Source organism: Macaca thibetana, chromosome 20 (genome assembly GCF_024542745.1).
Source record: "Macaca thibetana thibetana isolate TM-01 chromosome 20, ASM2454274v1, whole genome shotgun sequence".
Lineage (NCBI taxonomy): Eukaryota > Metazoa > Chordata > Mammalia > Primates > Cercopithecidae > Macaca > Macaca thibetana.
In genome coordinates this window covers 48,798,832-48,821,405 of record NC_065597.1, presented here as the reverse complement: position 1 = coordinate 48,821,405, position 22,574 = coordinate 48,798,832, and the positions used below count along the sequence as shown (strand labels likewise).

Genomic DNA, 22,574 nt, shown 5'->3' with positions numbered 1-22,574 from the left:
GGAGGGAGCACTTTTTATATGACCTTTGCTTCACTCATAGTTCCAAAGACACACTGTGACAACCCAAGTGACTTTATTTCCTTAGGTGGAAAGGGGCTGCTTGTCGCTGCTAGCCAACAGAAGGGGCATGGCCCATGGACTTAGGGGCGGGAGTCCTCATCCAGCGTGCCCTAAGCTGAAGCAGGTTAAAAGCTTAGCTCTGCCAGCATGTACCCACAGAAAGATTTCCTAGAAAGAGTCTCTTCTTTCTGAGAGTTTCACTATGTATGAAAGCTTAGGAAGTCCTGTGACCAAGAAACCTTCATAACCCACAACTTCTAGACATTTTTTCCTCAAGAACATACCTTAGGAACACTCATCACTGGTCTCTTTCATGTTTTCCTGTCTCAATATGCTGTTTGCATCTGCCTGACAGCCTGGGATGGATGACACTGTCCCCAGGCAGAACCATTCCCCTGCTGCATTCTCCCATGACTCTTAACCTCCGAGGTACCCAAAAAAAACTTAAGGAATGAAGGCATCCTGGAGGCCACGCATGATCCTTCTCTTCCTACTCTAGGAGCTTGCCATGCCCGGGGAGGACCTGAAGTTCAACCTAATCTTGCGGCAGCCAATGATCTTGGAGAAAGGCCAGCGTTTCACCCTGCGAGATGGCAACCGGACTATCGGCACCGGTCTAGTCACCGACACGCTGGCCATGACTGAGGAGGAGAAGAACATCAAGTGGGGTTGAGTGCAGACCTCTGCTCAGCTTCCCTTGCGTGTAAGGCCTGTTCTAGCTAGGGCTCCCTCCTGCTTCCAGTGCCCTCTCATGACACAGGCTGCAACCCAGCAGAGGGCAGCTAGGTGGACATTTCTCCTGGTTGGAAGGGTCGGCCTGCCTGACTGGGGAGGTCAGTAAACTTCTGTGAATAGTAAGCCAGCCTGTGTCCTGTGTCCTTTGTGTGAATTGGAGAGGATAGGAGAGGACAAAAAGGGTGTTGAACCCCAGACAGATGGGGAGCTTGTGAGATCCCAGAGCAATTTTAATGGAGAAATCAAGTCCAGTGAGCTTAGGGATTGCCTAGACACAGTAGGATACTGTTGAATAGCCTTCTGGGAGATACTGGGAAAGAACGTTCTATCGCTCTGGAGCCAGCATGGCCTCAGCTCAGGTGCCAAACCCACCTTGTTTCCTCGGAATACTAAGTGAATGTCTAGCGTCCATTCACGTTCTGTGGGAATGGGGACTGGACAGGCATATCTCAGATGCTCTAGGTTTGCTTCCAGACCACCACAATAAAGCAGGTCACAAATTTTTTCGTTTCTCAGTGAAGTTATGTTTATATTATAGTTGACTCATGAACAATGCAGGGCTTAGGGGTGCCAGCCCCCCTCCATGTAGCCACAAATCTACATATAATTTGTTTTTGAGATGGGGCCAGCTTTGCACAGTGGCAGTATCATAGCCAATGACTCCATGACTTGAAATATAATCAGCATTGGCAATTTTTGACGGTCTCTATGGGGAAGCTGAACAAAGGGAAAAAAGGAAATACAGGGTCTCACTGTCACCCAGGCTGGGTGTGCAGTGGCACCATCCTAGCTCATTGCAGCCTCAGACTCCTGGGCTCAACCTTGGTCTTCCAAACTGCTGGGATTAGAGGTGTAAACTACCGTGTCCAGCTCCTCACATACAACTTGACTCCCCCAAAACATAACTAGTAACCTGCTGCCAGCCAGAAGCCTCACTGATAGCATGCAAAAGCATACTTTGTGTGTTATATGTATTATACACCGTATTCTTCAAACTAGAGAAAGTGTTAAGAAAATCATAAGGAAAATATATTCCCTATCAAGTGGAAGTGGATCATCATAAAGGCCCTCATTGCTTCACGTTTCTTAGGAGGAGGCCAAAGGGAGATAGGCAGACTCGGTGTAACCTGTATTTGAAAAAATTCACATGTGAGTGGACCTGTGCAGTTTGAACCCCAATCACTCAAGGGTCAACTGTACACTATATTAAATGTGTAATGTCTAAGAAAACTTTATTTAAAAATACTTGAGCCAAGGCCGGGCACGGTGGCTCACGCCTGTAATCCTAGCACTTTGCGAGGCCAAGGCGGGCAGATCACCTGAGGTCAGGAGTTTGAGACCAGCCTGGCCAACATAGTGAAACCCTGTCTCTAATAAAAATACAAAAAAATAAGCCGGGCATGCTGGCAGGTGCCTGTAATCCCAGCCATTTGGGAGGCTGAGGCAGGAGAATCGCTTGAACTTGGGAGGTGGAGGTTGCAGTGAGCCAAGATCGCACCATCGCACTCCAGCCTAGGCAACAAGAGCAAAACTCCATCTCAAAAAAAAAAAAAAAAAAAAAAAAAAAACTTGAGCTGAGATTGCGCCATTGCACTCCAGCCTGGGTGACAGAGTGAGACTTGTCTCAAAAAAAAAAAGAAAAAAGCTTTTAACCAGGAAGCTGAGGCGGGCAGATCATGAGGTCAGGAGATCGAGCCCATCCTGGCCAATATGGTGAAACCCCCTCTCTACTAAAAATACAAAAAAATTAGCTGGGTGTGGTGGAGCATGGCTGTAGTCTCAGCTACTCAGGAGGCTGAGGCAGGAGAATCACTTGAACCCGGGAGGTAGAGGTTGCAGTGAGCCGAGATCGCACCACTGCACTCCAGCCTGGCGACAAGGTGAGACTCTGTCTCAAAAAAAGAAAAAATAAAAAAATAAAATTAAGAAAAGAGGCCACGTGTGGTGCCTCACACCTATAATCCCAGCATTTTGGAGGCCAAGAGTTTCCGAGCAGCCAGGGCAACATGGCAAAACCCCATCTCTACTAAAATATAAAAATTAGCCAGGCAGGCCGGGCACGGTGGCTCACGCTTGCAACCCCAGCACTTTGGGAGGCCGAGGCGGGCAGATCACCTGAGGTCAGGAGTTTGAGACCAGCCTGACCATTATGGTGAAACCCCATCTCTACTAAAAGTAAAGAAAATTAGCCGGGTGTGATGGCGGGCGCCTGTAATCCCAGCTACTTGGGAGGCTGAGGCAGGAGAATCACTTGAACCTGGGAGGCAGAGGTTGCAGTGAGCCAAGATCACAGTATTGCACTCCAGACTGGGAACAGAGTAAGACTCCGTCTCAAAAAACAAACGAACAAATACTAGCTAGGCATGGTGGCTTGCACTTGTAGTCCCAGCTACTCAGGAGGCTGAGGCACAAGAATCACTTGAAGCCGAGATGCAGAGGATGCAGTGAGCCAAGATCGTGCCACTGCACTCCAGCCTGGGCAATAGAATGAGACTCTGTCTCAAAAGAAAAGAAAAAGGCCGGTCGTGGTGGCTTATCCCTGTAATCCCAGCACTTTGGGAGGCTGAGGCGGGTGGATCATGAGGTGGGGAGTTCAAGACCAGCCTGGCCAACATGGTGAAACCCCATCTCTACTAAAAATAAAATTAGCCGGGTGTGGTGGCGGGCGCCTGTAATCCCAGCTACTTGGGAGGCTGAGGCAGGAGAATCACTTGAACCCGGGAGGCAGAGGTTGCAGTGAGCCAAGATTGTGCCACTGCACTCCAGCCTGGGTGACAGAGTGAGACTCCGTGTCAAAAAAAAAAAGGGCCGGGTGCGGTGGCTCAAGCCTGTAATCCCAGCACTTTGGGAGGCCGAGACGGGCGGATCACGAGGTCAGGAGATCGAGACCATCCTAGCTAACACGGTGAAACCCCGTCTCTACTAAAAAATACAAAAAACTAGCCGGGCGAGGTGGCGGGCGTCTGTAGTCCCAGCTACTCAGGAGGCTGAGGCAGGAGAATGGCGTAAACCCGGAAGGCGGAGCTTGCAGTGAGCTGAGATCCGGCCACAGCATTCCAGCCTGGGTGACAGAGCGAGGCTCCGTCTCAAAAAAAAAAAAAGGAAAGAAAAAATAAATTATAAAAAAGAATAAAGAAAATGACCACTTCTCTAATATGCAGGGAATAAACTATGAGTGGATTTTCAAAAACTTGGGAGTGATGACTGGCAAGGATGCCAACACCAAGTAAAGCAAGGCTCGGCAAAGGTTAACAGGCACCCCTATCACAAATGCATCCTGACAAATGAATACACACCCAGGATGGCTAAGATCAGCTCCCAGAAGGGAGGGGCTCTTGGGCCCAACTTAAGAGCTGTTTTGAGAAAATGCAAAACCTGATCTTTGACTCCAGAACAGAGGCAAACTAAGTGAAGCGGGTGAGAGCAGAGGAAGAGGGAAGAACTTTGCAAAAAGAACTGTCCAATGACAGGGCAGATTTGTCTTCTCCTCAGTGCTCAAGGCAAGGCTGCCAAGAGCTGCCAAGGGGAATTTCTGGCTGGCTGAAGGCTAAGTTCCCCTCCAACTTTTGAGATTTCTGCTCAAAGATGGTAAACATACAGTAGTCTCTGCCCTTATCCCTGGTTTCAGTTATCCACTGTCAACCTGGTCTGATTATTTCTGGAATTTTTTTTTTTTTTTTTTTTTTGAGACAGTCTCACTCTGTCACCCAGGCTGGAGTACAGTGGCAGGATCCTGGCCCACTGCAACCTCTACATCCTGGGTTTGAGTGATTCTCCTGCCTCAGCCTCCAAGTAGCTGAGATTACAGGCACCACCACCATGCCCAGCTAGCTTTTCATTTCTAGTAGAGATGGCATCTCACCATGTTGGCCAAGCTGATCTCAAACTCCTGACCTCAAATAATATACCTTCTTCGGCTTCCCAAAGTATGGGATTACAGGGGAACCACTGCACCCATCTGGACTTTTTTTTTTTTTTCTGAGACAGAGTCTCGCTCTGTCACCAGGCTGGAGTGCAGCGGCACGATCTCTGCTCACTGCAGCCTCAAGCCATTCTCCTGCCTCAGCCTCCCAAGTAGCTGGGACCACAGGGACGCGCCACGATGCCCAGCTAATTTTTGTATTTTTAGTAGAGACAGTGTTTCACCATGTTGGCCAGGATACTCTCGATCTCATGACCTCATGAACCACCCACCTCGGCCTCCCAAAGTGCTGGGATTACAGGTGTTAGCCACCGCGCCCGGCCTGGAATTTTCTATTTAAGAGTTCAGATTTTAAGTTGAGCACCATTCTGAGTAGTATGATGAAATCTTTTGCCATCCTGCTCCATCCATCCTGTCAGGACGTGAACCATCCCTTTGCCTGTTAGTCACTTTAGTAGCCGTGCTGGTTATCAGACTGATCGTTACCAGACTGATGGTTACAGCACTGCAATGATTTGTGTTCAAGTAACCCTTATTTACTCAGTGATGGCCCTGAAGCACAAGAGTATTGTGCCTAATTTAGAAACTAAACCTCATCATAGAAATAGGAAAAAACATAGTATACATAAGGTTTGGTACTATAGGCATCCACTGGGGAGCTCAGATCACATCCCCCACAGATACAGGTGGAGTGCTATACAATCTGCAGTCCTTCCAGAAAGCATCAAAATGACTACTCAGCTGGGCGTGGTGGCTCACACCTGTAATCCCCAGCACTTTGGGAGGCCAAGGCAGAACTGCTTGAGCCCAGGAGTTCAAGACCAGCCTGGCCAACATAATGAGACTCCGTCTCTTAAAAAAAAAAAAAAAAAAAAAAAAAAAAAGATTACTAATACTTGTCATATTTCACAGTAGATACCTGTCTCTCCATCTGCACTTCAAACATCCTGAGCCCAGCTGAAGCCTTGCAGCTCCTGCACCACCTCACATCCACCTGCTGAGTGCTCTTGGGACTCCAACTCTGCCCATTTTTAGCATCCAAGTGGCTACCACATAAAATCCTTTTTTTTTTTTTAACCTCTTTAATAACCTTTTCTCCTCCCCACCATGCACACCTATTACCAAGTTCCAAATCTGCATACGCTGGGATTCTTCCCCAATACTGTAGCCTTCACTCTTCCTGTCCTGGTCTTAGCCAGCTTTCTCTGGCTTTGGTGAGAGCTGAAACATCCCAGTCTACCACCGAGCACCAGCCACTTCCTTAAAATCCTAGAAAGGTGAAATCACCTCCATTTTATAGACAAGGAAACCAAGGTCAGGTCTCCGAGAAAATTCCCAACCTCCTTGAAAAACTACCTCCTCTGGAGCCTGATGTCATTTCCACATCCCATGCTTCAATCTTTCTGTCCCACCCATAACGCCTAATTTCGCTCCTGCTCCCCAGTAAGCCCAGTTCCCAACCCATCCTTTCCCCTTTTCTCCCACTAACAGCTTCACCTTTACAGCTCTCATCCACAATGTCAGCTGCGCATCCATCAGGACTTTAATTACCATAAACATTCACCCTTCAACATAAAGAGGTGTATGTAATTCATGAGATACTCCTATAAGAAATGAAACTTTAAATCACACCTTGAGATGAGGCCAAGTTCAAGGTGAGAAAATAGTCACTAGACAGCTGGGTGAGCTATCTACGTAGCAGTTCCAGAGCGAGTCAGGGACAGCACCCTCAGGAACTGGGAAACTGTACAATCCCATCCTGGGAAGGGGACTCCCATCTCACATGCCATCCGGTCATCTAGAACCTCAGTCATCAACTACGTAACTTCACAACATCAAGTCTGGAACCCACCTTCAAATCAATGGCACAAGACCCTGATCTGGCTCCCCATCATCCTAGATTTCAAAAACTGACCACCATTTTTTGAGTCTTGCCCTGTCACCAGGCTGGAGTGCAATGGAGTGATCTCAGCTCACTGCAACCTCCACCTCCCGGGTTCAAGTGATTTTACTGCCTCAGCCTTCCAAGCAGCTGGGATTACAGGGATGTCCCACCAAGCCTGGCTAATTTTTGTATTTTTAGTAGAGATGGGGTTTCACCAAGTTGGCCAGGATGGTCTCTATCTCATATTGACCTGGTGATCTGCCCGCCTCGGCCTCCCAAAGTGCTGAGATCACAGGTGTGAGCCACCATGGCCGGCCACTGGACACGATTTTTACATGGAAGTAAAGGAACAGGTGACAATGAGCACCTACCAATGCCACAAAAGACTGACAGCTGTCACCCCACTCTAGTCTCCAAAGAGGAAACTCCAGGCAGGTTAAGTTAGTTTAAAATTTTATTTTTTTTATTTATTTTTTAATATTTTTATGTAATAAAAAGTAAAAGTCCTTGTCCAGCCATCCTCATGGGGCATCTGTCTGTCTCTCACACAGGTCACTCAAGTTAATGGGAAAGAAAGAACAGGGGGCCCAAGTCTGAAGTTATAAATAATAGAAAATAAAAGATCTTCCGTCTCCAGCGGGGAACAGATGAGAGGATGGGAGGGCAAGACTGGGTGGGGACGGGCAGGGGCAGAGCAGGAACCCCCCACCCCTGCTGGACCCTGGCCCTGCCCTCTGTGAGGCCCCTCCCATTCAAGGTGCTTGGCAGGAATTCCCCAGCTCCCCCGGGGAATGGGGGGGATGGGGGGCTGGGAGTGGTCCGAGCTGCTGGGGGAAGAGACATAGATCACTCTTCCCTCCACTCATGGAGGTCTCAGGTCGCGGCCAGGACAATCTTCAGTTCCCCGGGGGGTGGAAGGGGAGCTGCTGGGAGGGATGAGATTGAACTGGTTGGAGGGGAAAGAGAAGAGAGCAGGAGCATTAGAACCCAAGCAGCTGTCCCTTCCTCCAATGCCGTCCAGTGGGGGCGTGGGGGTGTGTCTGGGAAGGAGCGGCCTCCTCAAGGTGTCTCGGGGGCTGTCAGAAGCACAGGTCAATCGCTGTTTCCCAGTAAGCCAGAGCCCTCACTCATGTGCCCAGCTCAGCCCCCCACACCCCAGTCTGGCCCTGTCTGCTGCACTGACCTTACCTCGGCTAAGTCAGGAGACAGTCGGGGTCACTGAGAGCTGGGGAGGCAGTGGGGAGGGGGGCTGCTGGATCACAACTGAGCGAGGACGGAGGGAAGCAAAGGACAGAGCCAGGAGCAAGCCCCTGGCGGCGGCGACTGTGGCTTCTGCCCACCCTACATACTTCACAGACAGGTGCAGGTCGGCGGGCGCCCTGTGGGACAGCCCTGCCTCCAAGACCCCTCACTCCCCACCCAGAACCCGTGCATCCTGCCCCACCTGCAGCCCCTCAGCTCTTCCATGCCAAATTCCCCCAGCTAATGAGAACTCACGAATCCTGTCATCGGCTCCTCCTGGAAATCCAGGCGCCTGGCCAGGCTGCTCACCTTGGGGGTGTCCGATGTAGGGGTAGGGTGAGGGTGTGGAAGCTGAGAGTGCAGGCACCCCACTCTGGGGCACCGCGCCTTGGGGGGGCCCCCCATGACTCTGGGGTGGGTGCAGCAGCATCACCTGGGGCGGGTGGGGAGCCCCAGGGTGAGGGGGCGGGGCTGCTGTGATTCCAGTTTGGACATGGGCCTGTGGAAAACAAAAAAGCAGCAGGGAAGACCACAGAATCCTGAGACAGACTCTGAGAGCCAGAGTTACGGAGCACTATGGCAAGGGTGGCACCAGGGTCTTGGGAATGGGATGGCCCCCATGGCAGATGAGCCCTGGCAAACAGACCCAGAAGTGGGACAGCTGGGCTCTTACCTGGGTAACATGGGCCATGTTGGTGAAGCCGTGGGGCAGCTGCTGGTGGTGGATGGCATACACAGCGGCTGGCTGGGGGAAGCTGCTCTGAGGGGACTGGGCAGAAGGTCCCGGTGGCAGAGAGGGCGGCGTGCCTGTCAGGGCCCCTGGGTGGTACAGATTCTGCTGTGGCTGTCCACTGCCCAGGTGTGGGGCCTGCCCCGCCTGATGCTGTTGGGGAGGGGAAGGTTGAGTGCCACCGAAGCCAGTAACTCACTGGCCTCTGGTCCTCGCCACTCAGAAATGACCCCTAGAGCTCTATCCCACTCTTCTAGCCACCCATTCCTGCACCCTGACCACTCAGCACCCCCTACAGCAGGCACCTGGACAGGACTGGGGGCCGCATGCTGGGACTGCGGCTGGCTTCCAGTAGGCGTGGTAGCCGGCTGCGGCTGGTGGGCATGGAGCTGCGTGGCATGGTGTGGGTAGGACTGGTGAACAGTGGCTGCAGCAGGAAAGAGAACCAGTGCTGAGCACACCAGAGGGCGCTGGCACACAGCCCAGAGCAGAGGGACCAGGCGTAGGACTCACCATAAAGGGCTTGGGGAGTGGGCTGCTCCGCAGAAGGGTACTGAGGGGTAGAGGATGACACGATGGCCTGGGGATGGCTGCCCGACGTCAGCATGCGTGGGTTGCTCTGAAGCATGGGGGCAAACACCGGCTGGCAGGACAGAGAGACGAGTGGTTGGCACAGCCGCCAGGTGGGAAGGTGTCCTCCTGCCAGTCACTGCGTGCACAGCACTGCTTGGGCCTCCTCACAATCACCCTATTGATTCAACATTCGCAACGATCCCAGCCAGCAGACACTATTTCCTCTACACTTCACATATACACATGTCCAATGCCTTGTTACAGGTCCCACCAGAGCCACGGCTCAAGCCCACATCTGACACCACCAATCCCACAGCTTGTCAGGCTGGCCAATCCCACCCACAATGCTGCCTGCTGCCCCCAGCCAGCTCCCAAGTCTCTGGAGAAGATGGGATCCCTAGCAGGGGCCCTGGATCCTCACTGCCCTCCTGGGCCACAGTCACCTGTGAGGGGTAGTGGGCCATGGGCTGCATCATGGCAGGCTGGCCTGGGAACTGCTGAGGGTTGTAGGGTATGTAGGAAGAATAGGGCGTGGCAGCCACCAGAGGTGGGCCAGCAGCCGCGGCGGCCTGCATCATTGGCGGGGCTGAAGCTGGCTGGTGTTGGTCCGAGCGCTGCGGGGGCAGGGAGCCTGGAGGAGGAGGAACAGAGCAGAGATCAAGCTCCACCTGCCAGTAGGCCCCTGGCAGCCTCACCACCTGCCCCTCCCAGACCTGCTCACCTTTTGCTCCCCGGTACTTGCCCTGCTGCCCAGGCACTGAATTGGATACAGGATATGGATACATCTGAGGTGCCTGGGGATGAGGACACAGATGAGGCTGAATGACTTGCTCACGAGTGCCCAGAAAAGGCCTGACCTGGTCCCTCAATCAGCCCAACCAAATTCCACCCTGATAATCCTGGGCCCAGCCAGTGTCTCTGCATACCTGCACAGCTGGTCCCATGTGGATCTGAGGTATGTAGGAGATGTACTGGGGGCTGTATAGCCCACTCTGGCCTGCTGTCAGCACCGGGATGGAGGGAGTTGAATGAGTCCGGGGCCCTGGAGAAGTTGGGGTACTGGTGGATTTATTCTGCAAAAAACAAGAGAGCACAATTTTATTTTGTATCTTCCCCTCTACTCCTGGCCGTGCCTATAGTAGTAACAGCTAACATTCATGAAATGCTGGGTACCAAACACATTCTGCACTTATCTTCATAAAGCTTTGCATTAAACCCTGAGGAGATGAGCATTCTCAAGTTACAGGTGAGACAGAGAATGTAAGTGAAGTCCAAGATCACAAACCTTCCACATACAGGGGCTCAAGCCAAGTCAGCTGGCCTCTGTTCATGACTACCCCACTCCAGTACTCCCTCAGTCAAATGCCAAGAACAAAAGAAAAGCCCGTTAACCCCTCATCAGACTCACTGGGATCCCTGATCACCCAACCCTGGAGACCTGAGTCCATTTTCCCCAAGCCAGCCCCAAAGTTGCCATCCTTACATTTTTATGACATCTCCTCACACTGCCTGCCAGGCAAGTGGTCCTGGAGGTTAAGTGCTCCCCCTATTCATCTGTAAGCACTGCCCAAGTCTCCCCACAGAAACCAAAGTCCACTTTCTCCCGTCCCAGCTCACCACAGACAGCAGAGGCTTTGTAGGATTGAATTCCTTAGCATTAGGGTTCAACGTTGATTTCTTTACTTGTCTGTGAGAGAAAATACAGTAAATCTTCACGGCTTGCTCCCATCTCTCCTGCCACCCTCCCAGAGCTCCACTCCGCTCCACTTACTCAGCAACGGGGCCCTCATCCTTGTCTTCTCCCTTGATGAGGCCCACCGGGGGGCTGCCAGTTTGGCTTGGGCAAGGTGGTGGGGGCTGCTCTGGCCCCTCAGTGCCTCCTGCTGGTGCCAGGGGTGGTTTGTCCTCCTTATCCGATACGGACTCTGTCTTGGAGGAGACGGGAGACCCCATGGGCTCTGAAGTCAACAGACCATCAACCTCCTTCTCCTTTCCTTTGGGCTCCTCCTTTAAGATCCGGGGAGGAAAAGGATCCAAGCTGTTCTCAGGGGAGCTACTGGGCTGAAGCTGGAAGGGAGAAATACACACAGTCCAGTATGACCCAAACCCTAGGCCCGGCTTTCTTCTTTCACCCTTTCTTGATCTCATCTCTTTGACCCCTACCCAGTCCTTTGCCTCGTCTACGAACCACTCCCAACCCCTTTACCCTGCTAATATCCCAGCTCACTTCCACAGTTCTCTCACCTTAAACTGGGCCCCAAACTTTCTCAGTTCTTCCAGTTGGAATCGTTTCTGTTCATTCTGAAGACCAGGGACTATGAGAAAACAATCAAAAAGAAAAAAATACAAAACATTCTTTCTCCAAGGTGGCTACACAGTGCCAATAGAACAGAAAACAAGAAAGCAAAGAAAAAAGAGAAACTCTTGAGAATTACAGAAGTGAAATTACAACCCAAGGGCTGACAGACATTGCCTCTGATTTCCAACAAACTTCCTAACTGACATACTCTCCCCTAGATAAAGGAGCATTAACCCTCAGCAGAAAAAAAAAAAAAAAAAAAAACACTCTCACCTTTCCCAGCTATCCGAGCCAGCTCCTGGGGCTCCAGAGTTCTCCCAGGTTCCTTGGTAGAGAGTTCTTTTACTGTGCAAGGAGAGGGAAATGCCTAAAATTCCTTCTGTCCAGAACCACAAATCACACTAAATATGCATTAATGGCACTCAAACACCTAGCTCTTACCATCTGTGGGGGCCAGGGAGATCTTTGGAGAAGCTGGGGAAATGGAGCCCACTCCAGGATCTGAGACTGATGAGGTCACAGGGATGGAGGCTGAAGAGGTTGGCACTGCCGAGCCGATGGGAGGCTCAGGACAGGAAGCTGAGATTGGGGCAGGGGCAGCAGACTTGGGAGAACGCGGGGGATATATCCGGCCCACTGGAAGAAAAGGGGGAGCTGTAGGACGGTTACTGCTAGTCAACAGCAGTGAATACAAGGGCCTTACTCAAAACAGCAAGAAAGTTTACACACTATACAACCAGAGTCACCAACTTAAGTGTCTAGAAGGCCAAGGCAGGTAACACAACCAGGTAAATGGCCTCATGGGCATCATCGGTGACTGGAATGCTTAAAGGGGTGGCTGGGATTCTGTCCCAGTCAACCTGAGCTATGCAGCAAGGCAAGCTCAGTTGGCAGAACTTCCTGTAATCCAAAAGAAACTAAAATTTTCTATGGCTTCTACTATTTATGTAGAGACAGGGTATTGCTCTGTTTCCCAGACTGGAGTACAATGGTATGATGCCATCTCACTGCAACCTCAGCCTCCTGGGCTCAAGCGATTCCCCGCCCCCAGCCTCTCAAGTAGCTGGGAGCACAGGTGCACGCCATCAGGCCTAGCTAATCAGTCTTTTTATTTTTTGCAGAAGGGTTTTGCCATGTTGCCCAGGCTGGTCTTGAACTCCTGGGCTCAAGCAATCTGCCTGCCTCAGACTGTTTTAAAAGTTAGCAACTGGCAGGATGTGGTGGCTCATGCCTGTAATCCCAGCACTCTGGGAGGTGCGGTGGGCGGATATTGAGATCAGGAGTTCAAGATCAGCCTGGCCAACATAGTAAAACCCCGCTTCTACTAAACATACAAAAAATTTAGCCAGGCGTGGTGGTGGGCGCCTGTAATCCCAGCTACTCGGGAGGCTGAGGCAGGAGAATCGCTTGAATCCGGGAGGTGGAGGTTGCGGTGAACCAAGATGACGTCACTGCACTCCAGCCCAGGTGACAGTGCGAGACTCCGTCTCAAAAAACAAACAAACCAAAAAAAACCCCAGAAAAGTTAGCAACTGATTCAAATCTAAACAAAGGATGTCTGCCAAACAGACACAACCCATGAATTGCCAGGTTGAGATTTCTGCACTAGGGAAATTTTTTTTTTTTTTTTTTTTTTTTTTTTTTTTTTGAGACGGAGTCTCGCTCTGTCCCCCAGGCTGGAGTGCAGTGGCCGGATCTCGGCTCACTGCAAGCTCCGCCTCCCGGGTTCACGCCATTCTCCTGCCTCAGCCTCCCGAGTAGCTGGGACTACAGGCGCCCGCCACCTCGCCCAGCTACTTTTTTTGTACTTTTTAGTAGAGACGGGGTTTCACCGTGTTCGCCAGGATGGTCTCGATCTCCTGACCTCGTGATCCGCCCGTCTCGGCCTCCCAAAGTGCTGGGATTACAGGCTTGAGCCACCGCGCCCGGCCTGCACTAGGGAAATTAAAGAACTATTTCCCAATATGACTAAATCCCAAACGCCCAAAATATCTATCTTAAAATTATCTCCCATTCCAGCATTTGTAACAACTGGACATATTTACATCTCTTTACAAATTTCCATCCATTTCTTCATCCAACACTACTAAAGCTTTACCTGCAGGAGGAGGTGGAACAGAAGTTTCTCCAGAAGGCCTATTACTGGGTGAAGACAGAGTCTTGGCACCTCTCAGAGGCCGCTGTGCCTTTGGGGACATGCGGGAAGGGCCTGTTTTTTTTTTTTTTTTTAAGATGAAGAAAACGTCAGAGGAGGCAGATGACCTATTATATTCCCACCGATGCAGTGTCATTCCAACCCATCCAAACCCCTCCACTTACCCTCCTACCTCCTCGGCATCCCCTTCCCTGCCCTGCCCCTCAAAGTCACCTCATAACTCACCTCCATTGATACCACGGGCCTCAGAACCTGGGCCAGGACTGCTATTGTCCAGATGGTGAGGGCCACGAGGTGGCAAAGAGCTAAGGCCAGGCCGACCGCCCCGAGAGCTGCTGCATCGAACTCCTCCCCGGGGACCTTCTCGGACTCGCTGAGGCAGAGGGATATACTTCCCCTCCCTGAGGAAAGAGTTCAAATAAGGCCAGGTAGCCACGAAACTCACGTTTTCTTCTTCTTCTAAAGTCTCTCCCTTCTGCCCCCAAACACACATACACTGCCTGGCTCCAGCACTATTCCACTTGAAGATCTGCCCCAGTTTAATGTTCTATGGCTACAGACTTATGACCTTATGTGACATCAACTCTGAGCCAACCAACCTGGCCAATGCTCCACAATTCTACAACTCCTGACCTATGACAAAGTTAGGATCACACCATAGTTTCAAGGACAGTTTTTGTAAAACACAAGGAATCCAGTTACATTTCACTTTTATAAGAAAAAATAGCACATATATAAAAATGAATACAGAGAAAAAGAGAAAAAGAGAACGTAAACCAAAATTTTGAAACTTTAAACCACAGCACCCATCAAACCCATCAATTCTGGGCCCAGGCCCCAGGACACTCCCAGAAGCCCCAAATAGTCCTGGCTGTTCACGACAGTCACCTGGATGCCAAGCTGGGGCTCTCCCGCCCCGAGCCCTGCCGCTGGACCGCACTGTGCTTCTCCTCTTCAGTGCGCCCATCATCGTTCTCCATGGCGATCCGCAGGCGGTACTGGGGGCTTGATTCAATCTCTCGAGCCAACTGGGCTGCACGCAGCTCTCGCTGACGAAATTCTTCTGAGTTGTCCTTTTCTAAGGGCACCCTGAGACAGCACCCACAGACCACCACCATCCCAGTGCCAGGGGACAAAAGAGGAAAAAAGAAAAAACACTTCAACAACTCCAATCACCAGTTCAGGCACGTAAGTATTTAATCCTTTCTTTTTTTTTTTGAGACAAGTGTCTCGCTCTGTCGCCCAGGCTGGAGTGCAGTGGCACGATCTCGGCTCACTGCAAGCTCTGACTCCCGGGTTCACGCCATTCTCCTGCCTCAGCCTCCCGAGTAGCTGGGACTATAGGCGCCCGCCACCACACCTGGCTAATTTTTTTGTCTTTTTAGTAGAGATGGGTTTTCACCATGTTAGCCAGGATGGTCTCGATCTCCTGACCTCGTGATTCACCCGCCTTGGCCTCCCAAAGTGCTGGGATTACAAGCATGAGCCACCACGCCCGGCCAGTATTTAATCCTTTCAACTCAACATCTGGGTAACGGGCACCGACTGCGTCCCAGGTAGAGCACCAGTCCCAGGTAGAGCACCAAGGCTTATCTGGGAATGTCAGGAGCACTTACGTGCTTAAAACCTTTGAGGGAGGCTGGGTGTGGTGGCTCACGCCTGTAATCCCAGCACTTTGGGAGGCCGAGGTGGGCGAATCACGAGGTAAGATCGAGACCATCCTGGCTAACACGGTGAAACCCCGTCTCTACTACAAATACAAAAAAATCAGCCAGGTGTGGTGGCAGGCGCCTGTAGTCTCAGCTACTCAGGAGGCTGAGGCAGGAGAATGGCGTGAACCTGGGAGGCGGAGCTTGCAGTGAGCCGAGACTGCACCACTGCACTTCAGCATGGGCTACACAGCGAGACTCCATCTCAAAAACAAAACAAAACAAAACAAAACCAAACCTTTGAGGGAATAGTTCCACAAGGTAGAGTAAGTAGGTGCAGGGACGGTGACCCTGGACACCCAGAGAAAAAGGAGCAAAAACTATGTTCTCCTGGAAACCTGTCTTCACTTAGTGACCCCATATCACCAACACATCACCTAGAGAGCACCAAGACACTCACGTATAAGAAGAAAGACTGCTATCGTAGGTGGTCTTCACACCGTAGTTCTCCTCATTAAACTTGAACATTTCATTGGGGTCCCATCCATTGGACTGGGGAGGGAGAAAGCAGGTTTTAAAATCCAGCAAGAAAAGCAACATTGACAAGTCACTTCCCTTCCATCAGATTAAAAACTCTAAGATGTGACCAAATTGGCTGGGCACAGTGGCTGAAACCTGTAATCCCAGTAGTCTGGGAAGCTGAGGCAGGACGATCTCCTGAGGCCAGGAGTTTAAGGCCAGCCTAGGCAACACAGCAAGAGACCATCTCTACAAAAAAATAATGAAACAGGTGGGTGTGGTGGTGCATGCCTGGGGTCCTAGCTACTTACTACTTAGGAGAGTGAGGAGAGAGGATCACTTGAGCCCAGGAGTTTGAGGCTGCAGTGAACTATTATGGCACCACTGTACTCAGGCCTGGGCGACTGGCTGGGGGTGGTGGCTCATGCCTGTAACCCCAGCACTTTGGGAGGTGGGTGGATCACCTGAGGTCAGGAGTTTGAGATCAACCTGACCAATATGGTGAAATCCCATCTCTACTAAAAATAAAAAATTAGCCATCCGTGGTGGCGCATGCCTGCAGTCCTAGCTGAGGCAGGAGAATCGCTTGAACCTGGGAGGCAGAGGTTGCAGTGAGCTGAGATTGAGCCACTGCACTCCAGCCTCCAGCCTGGTTGACGGAGCAAGACCCTGTCTCAAACAAAAACAAAACAAAACAAACAACAACAACAAAAACCCGGGCAACAGAGCAAGATTCTGTCTGAAAAATAAATAAGTAAGTGAACAACAGTGAAAAAAAATAAGGATGTGGCTGGCAAAAGTAATCAACTAATAATTGTAATTACTAACTGCAATTTTTTTTTTTTTTTTGGCGACAGAGTTTCATTCTTGTTGCCCAGGCTGGAGTGCAACGGCACCATCTTGGCTCACCGCAACCTCCATCTCCTGGGTTCAAGCGATTCTCCTGCCTCAACCTCGCCAGTAGCTAGGATTATGGCATGTGCCACCACACCCAGCTAATTTTGTATTTTTAGTAGAGATGGGATTTCTCCATGTTGGTCAGGTTGGTCTTAAACTCCCAACCTCAGGTGATCTGCCTGCCTTGGCCTCCCAAAGTGCTGGGATTACTGGCATGAGCCACTGATCCCGGCCTGCAACTGTTAATAATTACTAACAATTGCAGCAGAAATTAGCGATAACTAGTAAACCTGAAAAGTCAAAAAATCCAACAAGTCTATATCCAAGACATCCCAGAAAAATTCTGGCACATGTGCGTAGGGAATACAAGTTCTCAAAGTCCAGCAAGGTACTATTTTTAGTAGCAAAATAATGGAAACAAAATGCAGATGAGTAACGAAAAGGACAAATACAATTTGCTGCGTATACATATGCGTGTGAATATAAAGAAAACATTACACAACAATAAAAGCAAAGAACTAGATCTATGTATCACCACGAGAAGTTCGAAAACGCAAAAAAAGCGAATTCTTGTACAAACCAAACATAACAAATAACATATTCATTCACAAGACATTTGTTTCTCAACAGACATTCTTGCTATGATGCCCAGGCTGGAGCACAGTGGCCATTCACAAGTTCAATCGTAGTGCACCAAAGCCTGAAATGATTCTACCACCTCAGCCTCCTGAGTAGCTGGGACTACAGGTGTGGGACCACCATGCTCAGCTCTATTCATGAGCGATTTTTATTTTTATTTTTTGAGATAGCCTCACTCTGTCGCTCAGACTGGAGTCCAGTGGCACAATCTCAGCTCACTGCAGTCTCAAACTCCTGGGCTCAAGAGATCCTCCTGCCTTGGCCTCCTAAGTAGCTGGGACTACAGGAATGAGCCATTGTGCTCAGCCTCGTGAGAGATTTTAAATGTCTCAGAGTAGCTGATTTTGAGAAGAGAAACGGGTCTACACGATAATCTATACTTTTCGTTATGTTGAAAAATAATGTAATGCAAATGCTAGGAATGATTAATTATAGATAGTAAGAAAATAAGTTGATGTTTTGGGTTTTTTTTGACAGGGTCCAGTCAGGCTGGAGTGCAGTGGTATGATCACAGCTCACTGTAGCCTCGACCTCCCTGGGCTCAAGTGATCCTCCCACCTCAGCCTCCCAAGTAGCTGGGATTACAGGTACATGCCACCAAACCTTGCTAGCTTTTATATATCTTGTTGCGACAGGGTTTTGCCATGTTGCCTGTGCTGGTCTCGAACTCCTTGACTCAAGTGACCCACTGGCCTTGGCCTACCAAAGTGCTAGGATTACAAGCATAAGCCACTGCACCCACATGAGAATAGGTAGTTTTACTTTGCTATTGTCTATGCCTATTTGTTATCTGACCACCATCAACGGGCAACAGTAAATATTTCCCTCCCCCTTCAAATGAACCTCACTGTCAACAACCCATTCTGTCTGTCAAGCTCCCAGGTTCTCAGGGAAGGAGGCTATACCATGTCGGACTCGAGGTCGTAGTCGTCGCTGTTGCTGTCACCCCCCTCCCAGCGCTGAAGCACCTTCTCTTTGTGTTCCCCATTCACTTTCGAGTTCATGGCAATGGCTGAATCGGTGAACTTGTCTGTGGGGGAAGAGGTGAAGATCAGCAGTCAGGCCCTATTTCACAGACTTCTTTCCAATATCCCCCAACCCCACTCCCCATAAGTAGTAGTTCAGGAACGAAAAGTTTAAGAAGCCCAGAGTACGTGTGCCTGTGTGTCAGCACGGCCAGGGGGTGGGGAGGCAAAAGAAGAGTAAAAGAAGTCTATCAAGATTATGATTCCAAAGAAAAAAGAAATTAAAAACAAGCAAAGAAAATACGAAGAACCACAACACAGGCTGGAATTCATTCCATTATATATTAGACATCAAGACATATTTTTAAGAAAAAAAAAATCCACCCACCTCGCTCAGAAAAAATAAGAAAAGGTATTAAGGCAAAAATAAATAAATAAACCAAACACATCACCTTGTTCCACCTGCATGCACACAAACTGCCCTCTGTCCTCTATGCACACAGAGCAGGTCTGAGGTAAGAGCCTAGGACGATACCTTTAGTAGCATAGTTGAAGTCAACATTTCGGAAGTGAACGAGCATGACATCACTTGGCTTAAACACCATGGTGTCCACAATGTCCTCCCGACGAGGGCCACCTGCTGGCTCAGATGCTTTCCGGTGCACGGCATCCACTGCTAGTTCAAACTACAAACACCCCCATTCCCCACACCCACGGGTCAGTTTCAAGAAATGTGAAGGCAAAATTAGGACTGGATTTCTCTAACCCTTCCCGAACTTTTCACAACACTACATCCTCAATACGCTTAGAACCAAGTGCATTGTTTTCTCAACATCAGCCACAGGACTTAGCAAAAGTCTCACAAAAATTTAAACTTAAATACTTTAACGTAAAAGTACCCAGCCCTCAAATGTATCTTTTTTCCCTGCAGCACTATTCAGCACAGGCTCACAGAAACTACTAAAGGCATACTCTGACATCACCCAATTGACACCTTCAATCAGCCTATTTCACTCTCCTACTCTGCAACTCCAAAAATAATCAAATTTGAGTACACTGACCTTTGAGCTTAGCGTCTTGAATATACCCTCATAGGTGGTACCATTTTTCACCTTTACATCACAAGTGGAGCCCTGGCAGAGTAGGAAAAATAAGAAGAATGTCTCCAGAAAGTAGATGCATTACGTTCCTCAAACAACCCAGGGGTTAAGTACCAACTTACCACAACAGCTGTAAGGAAATGCAGCATTCTGGAATTGTTGTAGACGCCTTCAAACACCTGTCAGTTAACATACGAGGGAGAATTAAAGAGTAATCAGTCAACACCTCACTGTCTTTTCTAAATGCCCGCACTCTACTCATTCTGCTTTGTGTGTGCTGGGCCCACAGCCCTCCTGAGTACATTAGACTCTATCAAGACGTAATGTGCTCTATATTTCCACATTATGCATCTTTTAGGTCCCTGGAAGACACTCACAGGTGACTGTGGGGGTCCCTTTCCTGTGCTCTGACCCCTACAAGAGAAGAAAACAAGAAATTAATTACGTCTGTTCAAGCCCTCTTAGACCACTACGAATGTGATGTTAAATTCTAGAAGTATATACCACCTGATGCTGATTTAGACTACAAAATCGTTAATCAGTATGATTTTTCTTTTCTATTGTATTTTTTTTTTGAGACAGGGTCTCCCTCTGTTGCCCAGGCTGAGGTGCAGTGGCGCCATCTCAGCTCACTGCAGCCTCAACTTCCCAGGCTCAAGCGATCTTCCTGTCTCAGCCTCTCGAGTGGCTGGGACTATAGGTGCACACCAGCACTCCTGGTTTTTTTGTTTTTTTTTTTTAATTTTTAGTAGAGATGGGATTTCCTATCTGTGTTGCCCAGGCTGGTCTCGATCTCCTAAGCTCGAGGGATCCTCCCACCTTTGCCTTCTAAAGTGCTGGCATTACAGGCGTGAGCCACTGCACCTGGCCAATAAATAAGATTTTCAAACTCTCACCTTGTAGAGGAAGAAAGAAATAGACGTTAAAAAGCCAGCAAACACATTTCCTCCAAATGCCAGCAAAAAAGATCTCAATCAACAGTGGTTCTCAATTGCTCTAAGAACCAACGAGAGAGAGGCTAGGGCTGCAGACTACCAACACATCAATGCTACAATATTAATCAAAAACCCACCCCAGCTGTGCGGCAAAAGCTCCAGGAGTGCAGCTTCAGAACTACCTAGCTCAGGCATATTACCTCCCAAACAGAAAAGACAATCATTTTCAGCAGCCTGACGCCTCAAACTGTGGGAGGAGGAATATCCCCTCCACACCCCATTCCCTCGACCTCATGACTCATTCAAGCCCGTTACCCACTCTGCGGGGGTCACCAATCGCCAAGTAACCCTGCTTGTCGCTGGCTGATGTAACCGGCGGTTGAGGAGGGCGAAGAGGGGGCCGCTGGCAAGGCTGGGGGACAGCGCAGCCGCAAAAGCCATCCACCGGGAGGCCTCGCCCGGTCTGCGCCTGCGCACTAAAGCCCACGGGCCTTTTCGAACCCCCACCTCCCGCGATCAGAGCCCACTGCGCCTGCGTGTGCCGCCACTATTAATTCCATTAACACACACACGCGCACAGGAAAATCTGAACAGGGCCTCCACTACTCATGCACAGCCACCAGACGAGCCCCTCCACGAACCAGCCCCTGCCCTAGGTGTTCCCGCGGCGCGCGAATGCCCGGGTCATGAGACCGAGCATCCACGCGCACGTACGGGAAGGGGGCGCGCGCGCCAGAGGCTCCTGGCCCGCAGTCCTCCCAGTCATCCCTCCTTCCGTCCCCCCGCCCACCTCGCTCCCCTCCTACTGGCCAGACCGGGAAGGGGGAGGCAGCAACCCGCTCCCAAGTCCCTCCCTCCCCATTGGCCAAACTGTGGGCCGCGCGCCCCCCTCCATTGGCTACGGCCGGGGACCCCTTCCCGCAGCAGACTCCCCATTGGCTGAAGCCGGGGACCGCGAGACCCTTCGTGGTAATGGAACCGGGGACCCTGATCAGCTCCTCGCCCCCCCCAACTCCCCGATCCGACGGCGCCGGCGGGATGCGCCCCGCCTCCCCTGTAGGCCGGGGCTGCGAGCCCTGACTAGGCCCCGAGAGCCGAGCGCGGCCCCTCGGTGCTCCGGTGGCCGCCTGGGGATCCTTTCCCTCCGACCTGTTCGGACCTGAGGGGGCCCTCCCCCAGCTTCACGGGGACTCCCCACCCAGCCGGTGCCCCTCACGGTGCCGGGTTGGGGTCTGCCCCGCCGGAACCGAGCCGCCGCCTCCAGGTGGCCGCAGGTCCCTCGCCCGGAGCCCACCCTCCTCACCTGGCGCTGCCGATGGCGGCGGCCCCTGGCCTCTCCTGGTGCTGCTGCGGCGGCGGCGGCGGCGGCTGCGGCGCCAAGATGCCTTCGGCTCCCCGGCGGAGCCCGCTCCCGGTAGTTGCCACAGGCCCTAGGCAGGGGGAGGCGGCCGCTGGAGGCCCGGGAGGAGCCGCGGAGGTGGCCAGCGGCCCCGGGAGGCCGCCGTTGGGAGGGCTGGTGCCCCCGGGGAGCCGGCGGGCCACGGCCTGTTGCGTGGGGGGCGGCTGCTGGGGCTGGGAGGGCTGTTGTGGCGGCTGAGGCTTCAACATGATGGCAGCGTCCGGAAGGGGAATTAGAGGGAAGGGAGGGAGAGAGGGCGCCGGGGCTGGGGCCCCGCTGGAGAGCGCGGGAAGCGAGGGGGATCGGGAAGCCGGGGCCCGCCGTTGGCGGGCGGGGGAGCCCCGCGGTGTCGGGGGTGGAGAGAGAAGACCGCGGCGCGAGGAAGCGCCGCGAGGCGGAAGGGGAGGGGGTCTCGCGGGCTGGAAAGCGAGAGGGCGCGAGCCGGGCTGGCGCGCGTGCGCGTCGCCGGGGCGCGGAGAGGGAGGAGCGCGCGGGCGGGAGCTCCCGGGGGGAGGGGCGGCAGGAGCGAGCAGTGGCGCGAGGTGCCGCGCACACCGGCGCGGTTAGCTCCCGGCGGGAGACGGGGAGAGAATCAAGTCGGTGAACCTCGCACCCCTAGCCCTGGGAGTGGGTAAGGAGCGGCGCGGGCGCTCACGCGCGCCAAGGATTTAGGGTCTCAAGGTCTCAAACCGCCTTAGAAGCCGGCGGCCGCTGTCGTTTCACAATGAGCGTGTGAGGCGCTGGGGGAGGAGCCGAAGACGCCAGAGGAAGGGCCGGCCGCTCCGCCCACGCCGGCGCTGCGTCGCGATGCCTCCGCGGGAGTGTGAGGCGGCACGTCGTGCGTGAGGCTCTTCCGCCACCTGGGGGCCC

General features: G+C 51.7%; 2 protein-coding genes across 29 annotated transcripts in view; one reads left to right on the top strand and one right to left on the bottom strand.

The window, feature by feature from the left end:
* The window catches only part of TUFM (Tu translation elongation factor, mitochondrial), a 250,029-nt gene extending 249,107 nt beyond the window's left edge, over positions 1 to 922 (top strand). The window contains exon 11 of the mRNA XM_050773947.1: positions 560 to 922. Coding sequence (XP_050629904.1) covers positions 560 to 733 — 174 coding nt within the window. The 3' untranslated portion in view covers positions 734 to 922. The remainder of the gene's footprint in view (positions 1 to 559) is intronic.
* A 6,116-nt stretch (positions 923 to 7,038) lies between these two features.
* Positions 7,039 to 22,192, bottom strand: ATXN2L (ataxin 2 like). 28 transcript variants are annotated; one of them, XM_050773886.1, is made up of 24 exons: positions 21,609 to 22,172; positions 19,748 to 19,784; positions 19,493 to 19,549; positions 19,332 to 19,403; positions 18,806 to 18,956; positions 18,211 to 18,335; positions 15,711 to 15,802; positions 14,490 to 14,690; positions 13,827 to 14,002; positions 13,545 to 13,655; positions 11,888 to 12,100; positions 11,720 to 11,791; positions 11,392 to 11,462; positions 10,919 to 11,214; positions 10,765 to 10,834; positions 10,074 to 10,220; positions 9,869 to 9,941; positions 9,591 to 9,778; positions 9,088 to 9,217; positions 8,880 to 9,001; positions 8,518 to 8,727; positions 8,100 to 8,343; positions 7,786 to 7,950; positions 7,472 to 7,548 (listed from the first exon to the last, which is right to left on the bottom strand). In XM_050773886.1, the coding sequence occupies exons 1-23, from the start codon at positions 21,911 to 21,913 to the stop codon at positions 7,796 to 7,798; spliced, it is 3,318 nt and encodes a 1,105-aa protein (XP_050629843.1). In that variant the 5' UTR covers positions 21,914 to 22,172; the 3' UTR covers positions 7,472 to 7,548; positions 7,786 to 7,795. The 28 variants fall into 28 exon arrangements, with proteins under 28 accessions (XP_050629867.1, XP_050629853.1, XP_050629849.1 ...); XM_050773888.1 differs by having other exon boundaries at positions 7,472 to 7,525; XM_050773885.1 differs by having other exon boundaries at positions 7,791 to 7,950.
* Positions 22,193 to 22,574: the final 382 nt, after the last annotated feature.